Source organism: Argopecten irradians, chromosome 7, assembly GCF_041381155.1.
Source record: "Argopecten irradians isolate NY chromosome 7, Ai_NY, whole genome shotgun sequence".
Classification (NCBI taxonomy): domain Eukaryota; kingdom Metazoa; phylum Mollusca; class Bivalvia; order Pectinida; family Pectinidae; genus Argopecten; species Argopecten irradians.
This window is the reverse complement of record NC_091140.1, coordinates 39122306-39144962: the sequence shown is the minus strand read 5'-3', so window position 1 is coordinate 39144962 and position 22657 is coordinate 39122306. Positions and strand designations below refer to the sequence as shown.

Genomic DNA, 22657 nt, shown 5'->3' with positions numbered 1-22657 from the left:
GTATTTGATGATAAAAGAACACCATTTTAAAGCACACTATATATATATTGTACTACAAAGACATGACTTCTTCCTGTATGAATGACACATTCTATTTTCAATGTTTTCCTTTTTATCTCCAGTAAACGTTTTCAATGTTTTTCTTTTTATCTCCAGTAAACGTGTCCCCCCTTTGGGTTAGATTATGGTATAGCTTAGATTATCACCATAGTTTTGGCAGAAGAAGTGAAAAGTGATCGAACTTGGTCCTTAAAACCTGACAGACTATTCCAACCCATTGAGCTACTAGTCTTAACACAAATTGTTATCATAGAAAACGCTAGTCCACCATCCGAAACAAAAGAATAATGCTGTGCTGTCTAGTGGTTTCTTGTGCAACGATTCAAATATTCACGTTCAAAAGTGACAGGTGCCTGTCACCTCATGCACAAGGAAAGTGTAAACGGAACGAAATTCAGACGTTATTTTGTTCAAGAAGTCAGCTATTATTAGTATGGTATTAGGTACTATGTAGGACTAAAGCTACTGTACATGCTTCTATCATACTTCTATATGTAGAGGAAGAAACATGATACTACCTAGTTGAGAGTGTTATGATGGACTGTGATATATAATTATAAAGATAAAATTAATATTTTGTGTTCTCGTATTCCATAGTTTACCTATTTATTATTCTATCCATATTTTCACAATACAGGTCGACCAAATGCCAGTTCATGAATTTCCATACGAACATATAAATTACCATACGAACCTATGTCTGATTTTTCACTCGACAGTAATACAGAGTTCAATATGCAGCTATTTAAAATATAATGCAGGGCTTGAGGCGATTACGATCGAATTTCATTGAGGATTAATATTTTAATAAATCTAAAAGTGTCCTCGGTACAGTAGGTTTTAGTTACAAGCGAGTGACCTTTAATAAGACTGTACAATACTGTCATGATACAAAGTTTTGTACATATAAATATTTTGACTATTTTCCAGGTTTCCTATCAGTGACAATCATAATGACGAAAACACAATCCTTTCAAAATGACGTCGCTGCATAACAATAATAATTTGTGTGTGTTTCATCACATACATGGATGGAAAAATAAGCAATGATAAAGGGATGTATGGGGATATAGACTATTTTAAACCAAGAAAATAAAAATATTCCAATACTCTGCCTGATTTGTAGGCGGTTAATAAAGTCTAACGCAGCACATTTTTCATAATAGTGTTTATCCATGTTATTCTTTTTTAAATCGAACAAAACATTGACAAGGTAGAAAATAAAAGGACGAAAGAAATGGTAATGTAATTATCAGGCCAGAATAAATGAAAAGTATGTGAAATATACATGTTAAATTATTAATTATGAAACGAAAGAAAAAAATGATGAATGAAAAAATATGTCATAATAATCTAAAAATGTATTTTTTTTTTTGTCAGTAAAACCCCACAATGTCAGTTTTATGATTTGTTTAATGAGAAAAAATGAGTGACTATGTATTACTAATATTACTCCTTTAACTTCACTAAATGGTTATAAACCATATAATCACCTATCTAGCTTTATTTCATAACCACTAACTGGTTATAAACCATACATTTTCATATAACTAGCTTTATTTCAAAGCGAAAATTACATCTTCTAAAATGAACCATAAACATATGTAAATGTAAACGATATCCCTTAAAAAGGCAGTAGAGCCTTCGACCGATTCGTCCAATAAAATCACTTGAATTCAGCGCGCGCACGAGTGGCCGTAAATAATAGGGCAGCTTTTCCATTGTTACCGGTATTTTCTCTCGTATACCTCCACCGCGCTCAGCTTTCTATTAATTTTCAATAATCTAAACAGATTAAGTACTGGTGTTTGTCTGCACACTTGGTAATTTAAAGCTATCGAAGACCAAACATGCTAAATGAAAACTATTGAGTGAATACGGTTTATCATATATAGACTCGTGTTACATTACAGTTATGTTGGCTTGTTGGCTAGAAACGGACATCGGTTGATGAGGAGGCGAGGATGTGACATATCTGTGTAGAACTAGTGTGGGTTACCTATAGGATATCAGGCATAATGAGGATACCATCACAGGAGATTGTGATTTACCTATTAATACAATGGATAAAGCCTTCAGGTATGTACATTAATTTCAGTTATATGATTAAGAATGTTTCCCTGTCTTTGATTCCGTGATTAATTGAAAATAGGACAGTCGTTTCCAGGCAACGATAAATGCGTTTTCTGTTTCTTGTCCTGGACATTTTATGTTGATTTTAAAACAGAATGTGTTTAATATTCATCACCAAACCATTCTACACGTTTTCGTTTTATCGACTTTCAAATCACTCAATGACATTTTAACATTTTTTATATACTTTGATATGTTCTTAATGTTGATTCACACGGTATCACACCTTTATGAAATCAGTTCTGCATTGAAAAAATACCATACTATTTGAATGATTATTGTTCAAAACATTCATGTCTCAATAAGTGTTTAGTAATATCAGCTTAGAAACAATACTCGACGCTTAAAGTACTACAAAAATACAATTGACGGTAGATGGAGTTATTTTATCACAGTTGATATTGCAGTGCGTATCGCCTACATGTTCTACAGGTCATTCGGCCGTGTGTTACATTTACGCTTGTCACCAAAATGGCTACCATGACGTCATAATGTAGACAATGGCGTGCCATCAAAACCTTTTGTTTAGCGTTTGTATTTCGACATTAAATTGGTGGACGGTGTTATTCTAGGACGTAGTAGGCAGTATTTGATGGCGACTTTATGTGCGACTTACAAAACTAGACGATACGCATTTACACTTTACGCTTACTTTGGTATTCGGTTGGTTAATATAACAAGCATCTCAACAACCAACTTCATTTAAGGATGTACTCACTTGCATTTTTGTTATTTAAACATGTTTTATTTGCAATTTTTACAATGCAAAAAGGATTGGGCACAAGTTAAAAAACTTATATTAAGCCCGTTCCAGTTATATTTTAACATATACAAGCAAATGGATGACCTAAGTTATATGCAGATTAACTTTATTAGAGATAGAGAGAGAGAGAAAGAGAAAGAGAGGGAGGGAGGGAGAGAGAGAGAGAAGGGGAGAGAGATTATAAGTATTTTGATATAAAATATACAAACATATGATATAATAATAATGATTATAACACTAGAGTAATGGGTCTTTTCCAGCTCAGGTGACAATCACATCTGGAACACTAATCCTCATATCATGCCATACAAACTGATCTAATGTCTATCACATGCCGTGCTCACTTGCAGGTGTGTTAGGTTCGGTAAGTGTATAGGTTTTGGGAGACTGCGGTATGTTCGGGCTTTGATTACATAACTGTGAAACATTTTTAAAAGAACTCTTGCGCCATATATACATCGAAATCTCACACAAGCACTGGACACAACCATTCGTCACATTATACTAACATCGGAAGTTTTGACGTAATCAAAGGATGAAATAAAATGCAGAAATAAAACTATTAACTAGAATTTGCAAGTTTCTTCCCTTAAAACAACTTGCAAACCTAATCACACATGTATTAGGCTGGAAACACATACTGCATGCATTGGCAAGTTTACTCTCTTTGCAAACTTATGTGAACCTCGCGGGTAATGTAGCGTGATCTATTCAAACGAAAAATGTTGTTATAAACGGTGACAATTCACTTAGAAACACAATATAAACAGTATTGTTGTTTCTCTATGAGTTCTCTTTGATGGGAACACTTGATTGCATGAAAGAGAAACTTAATTTGAAATCGACCAGGCAGATTTGACATGATTATAAAAAAAATGTTGCATGATTTAACTATCCAATTCAGATGAGATATCGGCCTAACAATTAAATGCGTACTTATCGATAACAATGCATGACGTATACAGTCGTGATATGAAAGAAAACACAAAAGAAATGAAGGCCCGATGTTAGCCTGTAGATTATCAATAATACTCTCTGGCTTATTTCAATTATCAAACCATAATTACACTATACGAAATGTTATGATATGTAAATGACAATGTATTTATATTTCATGTGGTAGAGTTAAGAACACAAAGGTGACAATTTGCCAATAATGATTGTGGGATGGTAAAATGGTTTTAGATTACAATATAATCGCCAATAACTTCTTTCGGAACTGCACACAGTTATGGTAAACTACATACAGAAGTTAGATAGCGTAAGCATTGTTTAGTAATAAGTTTTAAAATTGGATCAAATTGCTCAAATCTTTATCTTTTTAAGTTGTACAGGTATAGCCATGTAATGTATCGTACAACGTATTATTATTTCATAAATATTGTTATAAAGGTAAAAGACGTACAAGACGTAAAAGACGTAAAAGAGTCGATTGTGACGTCAGTAATAACGATGTGATGACATCATAACATTGTTTCGATTAAATATGTTTCCGTTACTTGAATATGCTACTAGGTTATCTTACCGGAATATGGATAATGTGCGAATTGTAACATATTTGAGTTAATGGAAACATTAGAAACATATTTTTGATAAAATGAGATTTTTTTTTTCTAAAGTCAACATGAAATAAATTTCAGTTATAAAATGCACAATGACGATGAGCTCATGCATGACACAATGACGTAATGATATGAGTATCGATCGATGCAATGAAATAATGTGGTGACATTGTTAACAAAACAATGACATACTCTTCAACGGGATACGCATAAGGGGATGATAAATAGCGATGACATTTATCATAACTTGTTGAAAGTCTTAAACTGACAATATTCTGCACAATGTTAATATCAAATTTCTAGCTAATCAGTTACAAATAAAAGTTTTGTCATTATACGATGTATAAAGCCTAGTGAATCATTCCAAAACGCTCACTTATTATTTGAAAAGGCGACTAACTGACGAAGTTCTGTGTCCCGACTTGTTGTATACCAACACACCCCATTAAAGTGTATTTGTATTGTGATGACATCGCTACCTAAAGCCTCCTATGATATACCAATAGAGTGCTGTTCGGAATAATCGGGTTTGTTTATTATGATGTTGCTCTAACATTGTATCGTTGGGTATGCAAACATTCTCGCCCATGGTCCATTTTATGAATTGCTTGGTCATGTGATTTAATATTTTATATTTAAACTATAATGGGTATTGATCCCTACAATGTGATGGATTGCTATGCTGACTTTAATGTGTGGAATATTACCATACTGTCTGAAGTTTGAATACATGTGATAATGTACTATGCCGTCGATATCATGATAATAACGTTCAGTCAATAATGATAACTTTTATACAATTTGAAATATCAAATATGCATTTTTGGCTAAATTTAATTCATTTCATGAAAGTTATTTTGATTATCTTTAATATTATCTGATAAAAACCCCACAGAAAATGTATGCGTTTTCCTGTTCCTTTAACGACCTTTGTTATAGTTTCTTTCCACACTTGATTTTCCCTATGTTTATAATCAGGTATGACAATGCTGTCCTATTCCATTGTTTGTGTTATTATATAATTTAACATACAACGATGTATCAATGGATATTTACACACGTTACAGTCAGTATACAGTCAACCCTCGTTATACTGTCAACTTTCGACCAGGGAGTTTTGACGTTATATAAGTGCTTGTTGTGTGATGTATATCGCCTTGATTTAGGAAAGATTTGTGTACCATTAAGAATATATAATATATGAAAATGTAAACCTTGGTACTAGAACACAAATCACTGTTTGTCTCTCCTTGCCCATGCCAAAAGTTCGCTATAAATACATTGATAGAAATATGGTACTATTTTTTAATATACAAATGGACAGTGGATTGCATAGAATGAACAATATCAGCATGTGAATAAATTGCCTCCCACCATCTCTTAACTGCTTCGATCTAAAGGATCACGCTGGTTACTTTTGTTGCGGAATTAAGACAGATGTAGGCTCCAGGGAAAATTCACTGACCAACACTATTAAGAAATCTAGAGTAAAACCATTGTATGTATCAGTTTTGTGTATACGTTACTAAGCGCGCTCTGTAGTGCGTCTCTACCACATGTAAAACCCAGTATCCTGGTGTAAAACCCAGTATTCTGCTGTAAAACATAGTATCCTGCTGTAAAACCCAGTATTTTGCTGTAAAAATCCGCGTAAAACCAGTGTTTGCTGTAAAACCCAGTATCAGTAAAACCAGTATTCTGTTGTAAAAACCAGTATCCTGCTGTAAAACCCAGTGTCCTGCTGTAAAACCCAGTGTTCTGCTGTAAAACCCAGTATCCTGCTGTAAAAGCCAGTGTTCTGCTGTAAAACCCAGTATCATGCACTTAAAACCCAGTATTCTGCTGTAAAACCTAGTATCCTGCTGTAAAACCCAGTATCTTGCTTTAAACCAAGTATCCTGGTGTAAAACCCAGTATCCTGTTGTAAAACCCAGTATCCTGGTGTAAAACCCAGTTTCTGCTGTAAAACCCAGTGTTCTGCTGTAAAACCCAGTATCCTGCTGTAAAAGCCAGTGTTCTGCTGTAAAACCCAGTATCATGCACTAAAACCCAGTATTCTGCTGTAAAACCTAGTATCATGCTGTAAAACCCAGTATCTTGCTTTAAACCCAGTATCCTGCTGTAAAACCCAGTATTCTGCTGTAAAACCCAGTATCTTGCTGTAAAACCCAGTATCTTGCTGTAAAACCCAGTATCTTGCTGTAAAACCTAGTATCTTGCTGTAAAACCCAGTATCCTGCTGTAAAACCCAGTATTCTGCTGTAAAACCCAGTATTCTGCTGTAAAACCCAGTATCCTGCTGTAAAACCCAGTATCTTGCTGTAAAACCTAGTATTCTGCTGTAAACCCCAGTATCCTGCCTCTCACCTGTAATTAGAAGCACTGCATGGTTATTTCTGAACGTTTTCGTCACCATCCTGCTGATGTTGTAGATAACCTTATTGATTAACATTAGATGCTTATCGGAGCCCGTACAAACAACGGTGCCACATGCTGAGGGCAAAAAGTGGCACGGCGTGATAAGCAGACCTATTGTTTAGCACGCGGAAAGTGTATGCAGTATGGACAGTTGATCAGCTAAATTATATATATACATATTTGTTTTCCCGATTTACAACATGTTTATGAACGCTTGCACAATACAGAAATCACAATTGCAATTTAAATGCGACACCAAAATAGAATTTTTTATATCATCAGGAATGTTTCCATGTTACCATCGGTGCCTCTTTTTGAAAAAAATCTCATATCTGAAATAATTTAGACCTATATTTTGCAGTTGTGTAGTATCTTAGCACAGTCATACTTTTGCAGTCTAATTTTAGTACAAATGCGAAAAAAACTTTAGATTATGATTATCTTAGTCGGACTCTGATATATTATTGTGTTAAGTCTAGATTTGTATATGGAGATCATTCTTTGTTGAAAATACCGACAATATGTGCTTTGCCGGAGCACCTGGTCCTCTTCATCTTAAGCTTTTCATAGTAGCTTCATAGTCCTCCGTTTATTGGAGAATGGATCACTTGTTATAGTCGAAATTGCGACTGACGTTATATCAGAATGTGTTCGTTTAACAATTGTACAGCTTTAGTTCATTTGGGAGACTTTTTAAAACTCAACATATCACAATGCATATCATCTTCACTTAAGTGACATATGCAGGTTATAAGATAAAAATAAATGTGTATTGTTTTGAAAATGCTTTTATTTCATCCGACGTACGGCGAATAAGACAAGCCTTCTAGTTCTTTAGTTTTACGTTGGTAGGGAAGTTAAATAATATAATCATTATACAGTAAATGCTGATTAACACGCAGAGGACAGACATCAAACTACGAGAAAATTGATGAAATGTTGAACATACGAAAATGTACTTCCTACATGTCATTACTTCATCTAGCTTCTATACAAAGTACGGTACCATTGGACCGCCATTGGGAGCGAGGCTATCGACAATAGTCTCTAACAAAAGGTCATATGTTGACAGGAGTTTCTAAACAAGGAAACGGCGCTGCCTTATAGATGCGTATAATGGTAAATCGATCCGGAAATCTGCTCCATGGTAACATAACTTTCGGGTGATAGGATCGGAATGCATTCTAACATTCCGTTAGAACAGAGAGTGCAGCCAATCCGGATCGATTAACTGGGTAGATTATATGATATAATGGTACAGAAAAGAATACGTCGGACACTTGGGTGTCTGTTTATATATATCTTTGCAGCTATGCTGTGCAGGAAATACTAAATCAATACCACAATTTATATGTCAATTTACACGTTTTCTTGTTAAATAATAGGTTTTATCAACTAACTAGAGAGCCTTCTGTATTATGTATATCGATATTTGCTCTACTATACTATAGTGTCTTTGCCCAGTCAGATTTGTTTTGACAATTCCATCGACTAATTGTCCTGAAATACAGATGATTGGGTAATTGTGTTGTCCGGGTTCTTTCATCCTGTGTTTTCAAATTTATAAAACGTGATGCCTTTACAATACTGTGTGTATTGAAGTTTTCTGAAATATATAATTAGTTAATGCACTCAAACCTCGTTATATTTTAAATCATTAACTCGAATGCATGTATGTCGAAGAATTCTTAGGACAAATATTTGGATGCAAACAAATATCACATCACTCAACTGGGTTATGAAGCATCGCTTCAGTTATTGATAGTATCTAGATTCTAGATTCTAGAAGTTGAAAGAACAATACCCGTCAGCTTTACATACATATCCATATGAGTCTCGCCTTTTTCATCCCTGGTAAATGCACCTGCTAACGTTTTATTGGTCGTAGAACCTGAACATAGTTTCTCCCTGTGTATATATACAACAATAATTCAACGCTCGTCAAAACAAACCAACAATCTTGCATTGATTTCTTTTATGCATTTCAAAATGTTAATGTGAGAATCATGTCAGCCATCATATTTTATCTATGATTACAGGTATGCTAGGTTATCGTCAGTAGAGCACATGACATTTTCATTGTCAGATTGTGTAGGATCTCTTTCTTCGCCTAATTGTGAAAAAGGGATCCCTTTTATTCTAGTTTTATCCTAGGACAATTAAATACCAAAAATAGAATTCCATGGTAAACGAGGTCATTGATTTGTTCTCATTTTCATATCGTTTAAAGGTCGTGAACCTACAAGGCAGAATTTCTGAGATTTAACGACGTACATGATGTCTACAAAACACGTGTGATTTTAATTATGATTTAGGTTTGTAATGTGAAGCATTTTTCTTTCCATGAGTATCAATCTAAGGATCAAACTTCCATACATTTACAGAATGTAGAAGATACTGGATAGTTCATGACAAAAACTGATGTATGATTGTTATAAAAATATTGAATATTATTACAATTAAACGAAAAATGAATAAATTGCGTTTGTATAAACGACAGTTTAAGAGAAACTATCAGAGTCAGAAACTTTCAGCATTACGACCTCTGTAAACAACATTAAGAGAAGGCTATATATGAACTCATTGCTGGTATATATGACTTCGGTACATGCACCTATAATCATTTATATGTTAAAAACCTTGTTCTTTACTTCTAACACAAAAGCCTACCAGACGAATTAGATATTTTAATCCTTTTATGTTTGGAAAGCTTTCTCCAATTTAATTGAACTGAATCCGATGACTGCTTTAATCCCTGTATTAAAGTCCTATTCCGACAAGAGTTAAAGGGTTGTACCATTATATAAACGTGATTCTCACCGAACATACATTCACATTCATATAGATGTACATTATACAGAGTCACTTTTGATCTTTAAGTCACTTTCACATTGGTGTCAAAACGTCATTCAGATATCTTTGGTGCTAGAGCAAATTAATTTTTTGTACCTGTTCTAGAGATTTTAAATAATGTTATAAGTAGATCCACTGTAGGGTAATGGAAACACATTGTTAATTGTTAATAGTGGTTGGTTTTCTGCGGTGATAGGTTGGGGAGATGCACTAACATACTATTCATTCAAGATGTAATATTAAATGATAAAATGTTTTGTTGACAATTGTACTATCCCGAATTTGTTCGGAGATTGCTAATATAGGCTTGGCCTGATAACAAATAATTGATATAGTGGTTGGTTTCCCTATGAACTAGTGAAAATATCTGATCATTTGAACCCTTGCTGTCAATACCGAGACTTCACTGTAAAAATCTAAAGTTTATTAGAGTTATAATATCAGGAGATCTGAATACTTATGACTACTTTAGGAAACCAATGTTAGGCTCTGTGATTGATACATGTTCAATGAGGACCCCAAGGCCTTCTCTTCCGAAGATGGTTGGTAACCTCTCCGACATCTGATCACCAAATATATTTGGTGCAGACGATAGCCTGTAGACAGTGCGACCCACCTCGCGTGTTATTGTGGAGAATAATAGTTCTAATGAACGCCATTACAATGCGTTCAGGGTATATTACAATAATTGAAATATATAGAACAATAGCTTACACAATTTGTCATATTTTGGTTTAAACTATAAACTATCAAATACACTGACGATCTAACAAGTTTCAATGTGGTGAATATGTCACATGCACTGATCACGTGCTCTGTTTAATTCAATTGCACCACGATGTATATGTCATTCATATCAAGAATACGTCAAACGTCATCAGCAGAAGTTTCACGTGTTAACATGATTCCTGCACAGAGCATCGTCGTTTTCGTGTACAAGAATAGGCTGTCAACTAACTCCATGAATCGCACGTGTTTGGTTTCCTGCACGGTTCATCGTCGTTTTTTATGTGCAAGAGAAGGCTGTCGCCTAACTCCCTAAATTTCACGTGTTTGGTTTCCTGCACGGACCATCGTCGTTTTTGTGTACAAGAAAAGGTTGTCAACTAACTCCATGAATCGCACGTGTTTGGTTTCCTGCACGGATCATCATCGTTTTTGTATGTACAAGAGAAGGCAGTCACCTAACAACCCGAATTTCACGTGTTTGGTTTCCTGCACGGATCATCGTCGTTTTTGTGTACAAGAGAAGGCTGTCACCTAACACCCCGAATTTCACGTGTTTGGTTTCCTGCACGGACCATCGTCGTTTTTGTGTACAAGAGAAGGCTGTCACCTAACACCCCGAATTTCACGTGTTTGGTTTCCTGCACGGACCATCGTCGTTTTTGTTTACAATAGAAGGCTGTCACCTAACTCCCTGAACACCTAATCAATCAAGCAATCACATGAGATACCTTCATAAAACTATTCTCGTCAGGTAAGCTTGGTTATAATTTGAACTCCAAAACGTTTTGCCTTTCCAAGTTAACTGAGATAAAGTTAATGAATATATTGTTCGAATCTTCTCGAAATGTTATTCTTATCTCTATACTCGTAATTTGTTGTTTCAATTATGTAATGTAAATATCAACTTTACATTGATGATCTATGTTAAATTATGATAAAACATTGTTGTAGTTATTTCTTATATCTCGGCTGTATACATAGAACAATTTACTGTTCGGTATATTATTTATAAAAGTTTTACTAATACTGTTTAAATGAATCTCTGGTTAAGAAACAATCACTAAGTTATAAGCATAGTTTGTTATCATCATATCATCACAGAGATATTAAAGAAACCTTGTCGGAGAATGAAAGGTTTTACGTTATAACATTAAATTCCTCGTAAGCGTGGTCGCAGTAATCTTTGAAATGCGGCATACATCAATGATTAAAGTAATCACATCTGTTTAACTATATATACTACTTGATGGAGTAAATTTGTAGCCAACAAATTGTTGTATTATTGATGCTGAGTATCTGTATTACAGATGCGGCCTGTAACTTCCCCGACGAAATCACTGGTGTTTGGTACAGCGCTGACAAAGGAGCTCTCAGCTTTAACTCTACAATGATTGACAACTACCCGATCTTTATGTCCTACAGTGTTAATTCTCTCGACTTTGTTTGTGAGCAGAATGAAGGCTATAAATATTTACTCAAGTAAGTATAATACGGCACGATGAACCATTGTTCTGGTGTATAGAATGTTTATGTAAATAAACATGGTTAATGGGGTGATAAAATCGTATGGCTGTTTTGAAGTGCCGGTAGAAACGCGACAAAATAAAACAAAGATAGAGAAAAGAGACGGTCTCTTGGATAACAATAAGGTTCAGTTACGATTTTATTGTCATATCAATTTTCGTTATTCATATAGCAGTTTGGCCTAATTAAAGAAAAGAGTGTTGCATTTTCGAATTCATTCAAATCATCAACAGTAGTGTGTTATTTGTTGGCCGAATTAAAGAAAAGAGTGCTGCATTTTCTAATTCATTCAAATCATCAACGGTAGTGTGTTGTTTGTTGCTGATCACACATGCTCATCTTTTCATCTTTTGAAACACACATCATACCAATGGTAAGGATATTTGGAACTCTATGTTAAAATATATGTGTTTATTGAGGGTACCTGTCTGGACTATCATCAAATGTGTGTATGACGCAATCATATTTTCTGTATAGTAGGTCAAGGTCAAGTTTCAAGATATGCAAAGAACCAAAAGATATGTTAAGAGCTAATAAAATGTTAAGGGTAAATGTTTTCTTTTTATATTTAAGCATTTCAAAAATATATTGATAACAACTGTATTTATTTTCTTTGTGTTGAAGGTCAACAACGACAACTCTTGTATTCGGCAGTTATATCTATGGCTACATTTGTATAGAGCTGAAGCGTATATCTCCGTATAAATATTACTATTACTTAGGAACAAGTAAGTTATATGTATTCCGAATTTGCATATTACAGAGTTATCTGCACTTGCGGGTAGGTATTGATTGTGACGACATGTGTTTGCGAGCGTAACATCATACGTTTCGGAGAAAACGACGTGAATTGTGCTCACAAAATAATGACGTAACAATCGATACCTACCCGCAAGGGAGCTAATTCTGTAATATGCAAAGACGGAATAGTCTTCATACAATAATTACTATTACTTGGAAACAAGTAAGTTGTAGTCTCTAATATCCAAACAAATATTACTACTACTGTGCAAGTATAAGTTGTATCTGATCCGCTCGGATTTGAAATGATCACTCTTAATGGTAGTTAGTCATCATTTATGACTAATTTTCCAATTATAGGGACTCATTAAAATTGGCAATATTTGTAATTAACAATTAATTATTCTTAAGCTATAATCTAAGGAAAAATCATTGAAATTTGGACATAATTCATAAACATATCACATCAGCAGTATTGTGAGACATATACACGAAAAAACTACCACGTGACAATAACAACTAGATCACGTGACAAACTACGCAACAATTTAATCTCTAGTTCGTAACACCTTAATTATATTCATATGCTAGTTACATTTAATGATAACACCACTGAAAGCATGTTATATCAGAAACAAAATCATAGTTGTCAGAAATGTCTGAAAATCTTGCTTTGTTTTCGTTGCACAGCGGTGGAACAGACCGTCAATGAACATGTATATGGACGTGTGGCTGCCGTTACAGTGACCATGACCGATGTCTGTAACAGAGCCGAGCCATACGAAGACAGCTCATTTATCATGCTGGTCAAGGATGGTAAGGTCACAGAAACTGGCACTTATTTTGTAATTTTAATGTAATCTTTGGATCTCGTATCTTCTATTAAGTCTCCTTCAAGCATAAACAGTAATTCTTTCTCAATTTCGTTGACAATTATTGACGTGATATTATTTTCTTTATTGTTTTATTAATATTCTGTCACCTTAAGTATTCGATACTAACTTTATAATTCAATTATCAAAGAACCATAAATCATTTCAATACCGTAATATTTGATGCCGTTATTTTTTCACTTAGAATACAAAGAGGCTGTAGAAAACAAAAAAGAGAATGATTTGATACAGTTTGTACTGATTATATAAAGTACTCATAATGATGTTTTGAATGTGTAATACATACTGATTTGGTATTGCACGCAGGTCATGCCTTCTCCAGCTTTGGCGAGGCGTCGTGTACGGGATTACTAGCTAACTATGGCAGTGTAACAGTCAAAGACTACACCGCCACTACTACCTGTACGGGGTCGTCATCGGTCGGATGTACGGACAGAACACGACAACAGTTCACGTACGCCTCATGTGCAACCAGCATGATGTTTTCTAGTGAGTAGTATGCTAACGTTTGGGTGAAATAACTACATGTTCTGTAAAGATGTAAACTCTGTATGTATGGTCTATCCAAGAGGTATAGCCCCAGATATGTCGTTACTTTAATATTATACCCATACACTAGTGTAACTGTTTTAACAGGGGTTAACACCTTAAATACGAGCTGACCTATAGTTTATAAATGACGTATAATTCAAAGTTGACGTTCAGGTTACAGTTGACTTAGTTTATAGACAGAGTACGCTTACTCTTTAGGTGTACCTGGATCTCTGTTCCAATCTACACAAAGTATTTATACTTGGTGTCATGTCGATACATTTACTTTGCACTTGTCACAATTACTACATAAACTAACCAAGTAAAATTTTTAATTTTTATAAAATTGAGATATAATTGACCTCCAATACATGACCATTATGACTAACCACCGTTTAAAAATGGATTAAATCTTCGTTAATAAGAGAACTTTCTTGGTCTAACGCGCATTATAAAATTGTTTGCAAAGCTCTGGCATCTATATAGACCATATGTTTTATAAAACTAATGTGTAATGTTTATAAAATCTTCCCTTGATACCTTACTTATTTTGAGATGGATGATTTTGTCAGGTTTACCGTTACTCTTATTACAAGATGCTTACTTCGAGAAGGATGGTTATCGCCGTAATGTTAATTTGACGTAATTAAGTGATGTCTATATTTCCAGGTGACGGATTGTTTATGTGTATGAGAGCCATTACCTATGGGGATTATATCTACCTGTCACTGTGGAACAATGATACTACAGTAGACGACTCGACTACATTCAGATTTACATGCATGGTACGTAACATGTCCAGCATGAACATGTCCATGTTCTACAGTACTAATTTGGAGCGATAATCTGTTATTGATGCAAACCATTACAACATCATCAGGGTATTTATCTAAAAGCTTTAACATTTTATAAATTCTTATGATGGTTCTATAATAATTTTGTTCGTGGACGACCCTTCGAAACCAGAGCGTTCATGCCTTTTAGGCTTTCCAGTGTTATTGCAATGATTCTTTTGTAAGACAAACACAATCTTATTGCACTTTTAAGGCCATATCAGAAAGTGGAGGCGTTGCAAACGTGACAATGCACCCCCGATACTGTAAGGACGCCTCACAGACAGCTACGTCAGTCCCGTCCCCCGGGGTCATCATGGAGCTCAGTAGCCAGACAGGTGAGGGACAGGTGTCATAGTGTATATATATCTATCTATGTAATGATTAGCTTTATGTTAATATTTCTAAAAGACTCAATTTCAGTATAATTCAAATTTCCGTACATATTTATGTCATATTCTCGTAGAACTGTACAAACGGTAACACCATTTTACTTACATTATTGGAAAAAATGTAAATTACTATGCCATTAATATAATTTACTAAAATATATAGACGAAAGACATATCTCAACCCTTTAAGAGGAAGGCATTTCCCCCCCAAAATGTAAAAAATGTTATATGGATGGATTTTCACATGAATAACTGAATTCTCTTTTTCTTTTTTCATTACATTTGCAGAAACGTGTGGTAAGTATGAATATTTGAATTAAACGCCTCTTTTTTTACACGCATGCATATAACTGCTTTTATGTAATTAATCACAATTTGAAAATTTTGAAGAGGCCAGACCTATCTGATATGGAATTGATTTCCTTAGACAAATGTTAGCGATTTCTTGCGCGAAATATTTTGCTACCATATTTCAAATGTTATTACTTTATCCTACATGTCTTAATTATTGTGCTTTGTTTAAATGAATCGTATTATATCAACAGAGCAAATCGTGGACGGCGCCACGTATCTGATGTACATCGTCATCATACTTATCGTCGCACCTATACTCATACTAGGAACTATAGTGCTGGTGTGTTGTTGTAGTTGTAAAAAGGGATGTCCCTGTTCCAAGTCCAGTACGTGCTGCAAGAAGAAAAATGGTGAAAATACAAGTCGAGCAACATCCTCTTACTCAGAGAGGCAGGACTCTGTCACAAACACTGTGTTTAAGATGAAGAGCTTGCCCCCTATCTGGATTAAACACAAGCGCCCGTTTGGGCCTATAGTCGAGGCTAACATGATTAAACCGCTGCCGAAAGTGGAATCCCTTTACAGTAACACTAAGGGAGCCAGACTCATGTCCTCCAAATCCAGGAAAGGATCACTAGGCAGTATATTTAGCTTCCATTACAAAAATTGATGGACACAAATGAATTTGCTGAGGATTTGTTTCTGTTGCGTTTTTGTAACTGAAACAGCTGGTTATATTTAGGCATTTTTTACATGCTTAAACTAGTGATATTTTCTATGCATATAAATCTCTTAATATTATACTATACTTGAACATATCTAAGCATAACAAAAATGTTTATATATCGTATAACTGTTTCTTTAATATTTTGTTTAAATTTTGATAAAATATACCAAAATGTATGTTTCAGAAAAAATCCAAGAGGCACTGAATATATTCCTGTCATCAAATCCTCATGCTTAATGTTTACTAGTTTGTATAGCAGATTTTTGCTTTGAATTGATTTAAAAAAAGTATTATGCCCCCTTTTTACATTTTTTTCAATCGATACCAAGGCACCTACATGTATTCAATGCTATTGTGACACCTGAGAATAGTGAATGAAAGGTTTTAAGAAAAATATCAAAATTATGAGTTTTCCCCACAAATCTGCATGTTTTGCCCCACAAAACATGGGGTTGATAACTTAAAGACCCGCTACCTTTCCGAAACGGCTTAAACGAGATCGATAATGTTGTAGAGTCTTGAGAGTTAGTAGCCTACCGTTAATACTACACTTATCATTACCGGGTTTCCTGCCCTCTTCCTAAATACCGCGCGTTAGTTAATTAGGTGTAATATATTTTCGACTGGCAAAAATACTGATGGCGGATTTGGCGATAATATGCACAAAATGGCATATGATCATTTAATCCTATTCGCCATTAGTACTTTGTCATACATTACTTAATATAATATATATGGTTCTGGCGCCTTGTTAAGTATTATGTTGTCTTTTTAGAAGTTAAAACAGGGAGACAAAAGTATGATAATTTAAAGTATCTGAAGCTTGTATTCATTATTATGCATTAATATGAATTTCCATATTATTCTTATTAGGAGCTGATATTGGTTAATGTTGTAACAGAGTGCCCTTTCAACTTGAACGGAATGTAGTCGGATATAACAAGGGATGTAACTCAAATTTTATTTAACGAATGGCTAATGTCATCGTTAATGTCGTCGTTTGCTCTATACAATAGATCAGTAAAGTGTATTCCAAATTTGCATATTACAGAGTTATCTGCACTTGCGGGTAGGTATTGATTGTGACGTCATGTGTTTGGTAGCGTAACGTCATACGTTTCGGAGAAAACGACGTGGATTGCGATCACAAAATAATGACGTAACAATCGATACCTACCCGCAAGGGAGCTAACTCTGTAATATGCAAAGAGGGAATACTAGTGGTTGCATTCGAATCCCACCGCACATCGCTCTACCTAAAGGATGTATTATATATTATATAGAGAATACATGGTTAGTATCTTACAATACAAGGTTTAATTTGGTGCGAGACTTATAGGCTATTGGGAAAGCCGAGATGACGAGGCTTTGGCGAGTCATCTCGGCTTTCCGTGTCAAGCATCTAAATAAAACTTTTGTTGTAAGATACTAACCGTGTATTCTGTTTATCCTGCAACCGATATGACATTCAAAACGAAAGCAAATTGCCACTTATTTACTTGGTTTCGCTCGAAGCGTGAATCATCTTTGATGCGGAGGAAAAGATTTATTTACTAAACCGAATGAGAGTACACTCTTTTTTATTTCCGTGGGAAATATATAAGTGCATCCGCAAACAGTACCATATTCTTTTTAGTGTGTAATAGCGCTGAAACAATATGGAAATACTAAAAAACCCAATAATTACCCATCAAAGAATTACTTTACAATGTATACCTTTACTATGAGCCAAAGAAACGATGCCACCGCCATAGATTTTCAATGTCATAAAAATGACTTCACCCGGGGAATGTGACGTCACTTTATAGTGGGATTGAATGACGTTTCATTCACTGGAAGTTCAAAGTTCGGGGTCAAAATAGAATACGTTCCGTCAGATTTGGAACGAATTCACGTGATAGTATTGACGGATAATGTATTTCGTATTGACGGATATAGCACAAGTTTATCCGGCAGAACTTATCCGTCAGTATGTGGGGGCAGTTGCAGGATAAAAAACCTTATAACATTTGTATGATAGTATTCTTTATATGTAAATCTCATTATGTTTAAAAATATTTCTTTGTGAACAATGCTCAATTTTATTTGAATTCCTAATGACGATACCAGTTTATGAAAAATGCAATAATTAATTAGGCTTGTAATTAAGACGGGGACAGGAATACCCGAGAAATACCAGAGTAATCCCGAGCTACTTTGACACTTTCCGTCATCTTACTTTAAAATATATTTTGAGACTAGCGAATCAAAAACATTCAAAAGCATTAAAAGTTATCATCTGAGATGGAAATCGAGCAACACAAGTGGAAATAATTACTAGTAGTGTCTCTGTATTTGGAAGTAAATGTTTGTGCACGAGACTCACATGAAATATAGATATATAATATATATTTGAATTTAAAGCGAATAGTCGGGCAAAGGAAACCAGTCTAAATACTTTCTTTGGCCTTCCAAAAGTCCTTGTATACCATAATGATGGTCAAGTTCTGATTACGGTGTCCAGTTTTGACCATTGGAATTATGGGGAAGCCCCGTGTAAATTTAGCACAGTTCTAAATATAAATTCGCCTACCTCTTTGAAAACGAGGCTGCGTGGATATGCGTTAAGAGTGAACTTCACTGATAGCCGGTCGGGAAGACGTATTAGGATTCCTATAATATATATCAATTTCTTCGCATACAGAGCGATTTTGATGGGAGATTTTATTCTACTATTTCATAAGAAATTATACTGGATATATTAACACCATTTTTACCGACTTAAGCCTTTGTTTGTCCGACTATTCGCTTTAAAAATGAAAAATAGATAAATTAACAATGTTATCCTTTTGTGGATATCTTAAAATGTGAACAAAATAATACTGTATAAGGTATATGATAGATTTGCAAAATATGGTAACATGTATAATATATAATTTTTGGTTATATGGTTTTGTATAGGCGTCTATCCTTGATATTCCAGGGATTACTTTCACTGACGTTATATCTACCAATGGATTACTATCTCATAGTATTACTGAAGACAGAAAAATAATAAAATGACCAATCATATTTTCGCAGCAATTTAAGTTTTTCGTTTCAGTTTCAAAGCCACACATGCACAATCAACCAAAGTGTACTTGGTCACATTAGTGAAATTTCATTTCTCATTTTCTGCAAATTTTGTGATTACATCTTCAATAAAATCACCAATTAAGTGAAGAATGCAGTTCTTACGATTCTTATAAGACTTTTGATTTTAAAAATTTTTTTTTTTCGTGATTTAAAGATGCTCCACCACCGACAGAGCATAAATGATATTCATCATTTGAACAATAATTGGTGTTTAATCGTGTACATATATGTCTAATTAACACAGAAAATAACATAAAATAATTTATTTTGCCTTTGGTGCATGCGCAATCAGTACTTCATTCCATATAGGATATAGTGTCACGGATTTTTTTCGGGATGCAATTAATTATTTTTCATACTTTTAATTTGAAGTAAAATTAGAAGCTCAAACTTTTCAATGGTGGTAATGGTGTAAAGTAAGTATTTTTTGTAACCGAAGAAAAATACTAAATCGTCTGCTCCTTTTTTAGATAGTGAAAAAATACCATTTGTCAGCGGTGGAGCATCTTTAAAAAATATCGTTAAACTGTGATAAGCCTACTTATCTTTTGAACTTCTGGGCCCTGTTCTTTAATTCTGTTGATAAACATCAAAGGCCAAATTAACTGTTCATTTGCTATCACACACAGAGCCTTCAGGCTTTCTATGACATAGTCCAGTGGTATAACGACAGTGCTAATAACCCCTAGACTATCGAGGATGGGTGCCTTCACAAAATGTTTTATGTGAATCAGTGCATCGAAATACGTTTATACTGTATAGTAGTTTTATGAGATGATATTAAGTTTAATTGTGATACTTGTTCTGTTATCGAGATTATCATTAAATCTACCTTGGAGTTAAAGTCGGTGTGTTGTGGTGTTTATATAAGACAGGTTAAGAAAGAAAATTGTTAAGACTTGTAAAAAGCTTAACTACATAGGAATATATCAAACTTGTTTTAACATGATAAGTCTACACAAGTGATGATTATGCATAATCTAACTGAAACATATTTCATATATATCGCTAACTCGGTAACTGTTTTTTTTTCGTAGAATTACTAATCATTCTACCTGATAAAAGAATAACATATACTATTATTTTTAAGTTATTTATAAATCCAAATGTATGATAGATAATAACAAGAAGATCAAATATCGCGACTATTACAATATCCGTAAATACAGTCGTGGTCGTATAGTGGTTAGTACTTCGTTTTGTGGACATCCCAGGTTCGAATCGTGGTCACGGCAGCGAGCTATGTCAGTTACTGTTATGGCACGGCCGATTGCATTTTTTAAAATCTTTATTTTTCTTTTTTATAAAAAAATGGTATTCAAATTTATTTTGTATATTTTTATCCTGGCTATGCTGTGATTTCGATCGCATGCAATATTTTTGCATATATGACATTTGCATTATGACCTGGAGCCCTTTTCATTGGCTGGAATCTCATCGTGAAGTCATTAAAGACACACTAAAATGATGTCAGCATAGATGATGTGACGTCATGTTTTTGAGGAGACTGAATGGCGGCCACCGTTGGTGATTCTCACAATTTACATTTTAACTGAGATTCTTCGAAATGCAGATTGTCGTACTTACGGTGTGTGATAAAAATATATTTTCATATCTGATTTTATGAAAATCACCAAGGCTCGCAAAAATGAAAACTTCTTAGACTCGTTTTACAAAATTTCATATGATGCACACTCATTCAATATCCTATATATATCTCATAGCGGTATCCGATAGATAAAATCTACTACAAAATTAACTTATATTTCTTCATCCATATATTCACTCATTTATGAATGGTGATTTCCGATCGCCTAACATTAACGAAAAGTATTTCTGGTTTCTGTGTTTTATTATTTAGTAAAAACGATCTGTCCTTGATTAATTGACATTTAATAAACAAAACGATATTCTAGATTTTGATTGGTGTAATATTACTTGCAATAATTATACTTGACGGGGCTTGAAATGCGTAAGCGGTATTTCAATGATCAATTAAGATTGTGGAGACAAGTCAGTATTTTGTTTATTCTTTATATTGTCCTTCCTATGGATTTTCTTTCACATTAAATGTTCGCTGTAAAACAGGACGGTGTATTCCATCTAATGTTATCCTTTTACTGAAGATTGTAAGAAATTCCTATCGAACCTTTTTCACATGTTTATATACAGATAACAGTTTGGTGAAGAATGTTAATCTATTAGAAAGTTAGGTTTCATGATTGATAGGAATCACAAAAAGGCATTCTCATTAGAACACCAAGGGTACACAACTATGTAATAATTATATACATTTGATGAATATTGTCATTCGTCTATTTTATACACATGTACATACACATGTTGTGTATATAATAAAAGGTTCATACATTAAAACCAATACATCATTAAATCTAATCTGATAAGCATATCAAACATGTTTAAAAAACGTCTTTTTGTTCGGTATTCACGGTTCAAAATCAATTACAACGGGTTAAATTTCGGCGCCTTGCGATCATTGTTAAGTATTTCTTTATCGCAAAAGTTACATATCCGCCAATACAGCCGTGATCGTATAGTGGTTAGTACTTCGCGTTGTGGCCGCGACAACCCAGGTTCGAATCCTGGTCACGGCAGCGAGCTGTGTCAGTCGCTGTTACGGCACGGTGGATTATTTTTAGCAATCCTGTTTTATCTCAACATTATAGGAAATAGTTATTCTTTCTTTACAAAGTTGGATTAAATTTTGTCTTTTTACATGCTTTTGTTATCCAAATGCCTAGATTAAAACGTTTATTTGTTTTCAAATGGATTACTTTGACTGTTCTAATAATGTAGCATTCATCAAATATGCTAAGTCTTCAAAGGACTCCTTTATCTAATGTCTTTCACAATTTAAAATTCCATATTTTGTTTTGCTTCATTTTAAAGTCTGCAGCAATGGTAAATTGAATAATATTATTATATTTAACATCCATTCAACCACTAACAATCTTCTCTCGATTACCCTCGATGATATATAATTTTGAAGATAAGACATATTTATACAATAGAATAACTTACTGTCATTATCTAAAATTATTTAAAGATGCTCCTCCGCCGACAGAACAT

The 22657-nt window shown here is 34.2% G+C and overlaps 1 protein-coding gene and 1 non-coding gene across 2 annotated transcripts; both read left to right on the top strand.

Moving 5' to 3' along the window:
- Window positions 1-1678: 1678 nt before the first annotated feature.
- Window positions 1679-16517, top strand: LOC138326937 (uncharacterized). The gene is made up of 9 exons (XM_069272903.1): window positions 1679-2139; window positions 11826-11997; window positions 12667-12770; window positions 13474-13599; window positions 13983-14165; window positions 14877-14992; window positions 15255-15378; window positions 15721-15729; window positions 15978-16517. Exons 1-9 carry the CDS (start codon window positions 2079-2081, stop codon window positions 16394-16396), a joined length of 1314 nt encoding a protein of 437 aa, XP_069129004.1. The 5' UTR covers window positions 1679-2078; the 3' UTR covers window positions 16397-16517.
- A 5593-nt stretch (window positions 16518-22110) lies between these two features.
- Trnah-gug (transfer RNA histidin (anticodon GUG)) lies at window positions 22111-22182 on the top strand. Its single transcript has one exon. It is a non-coding gene; the product is annotated as a tRNA-His (tRNA).
- Window positions 22183-22657: the final 475 nt, after the last annotated feature.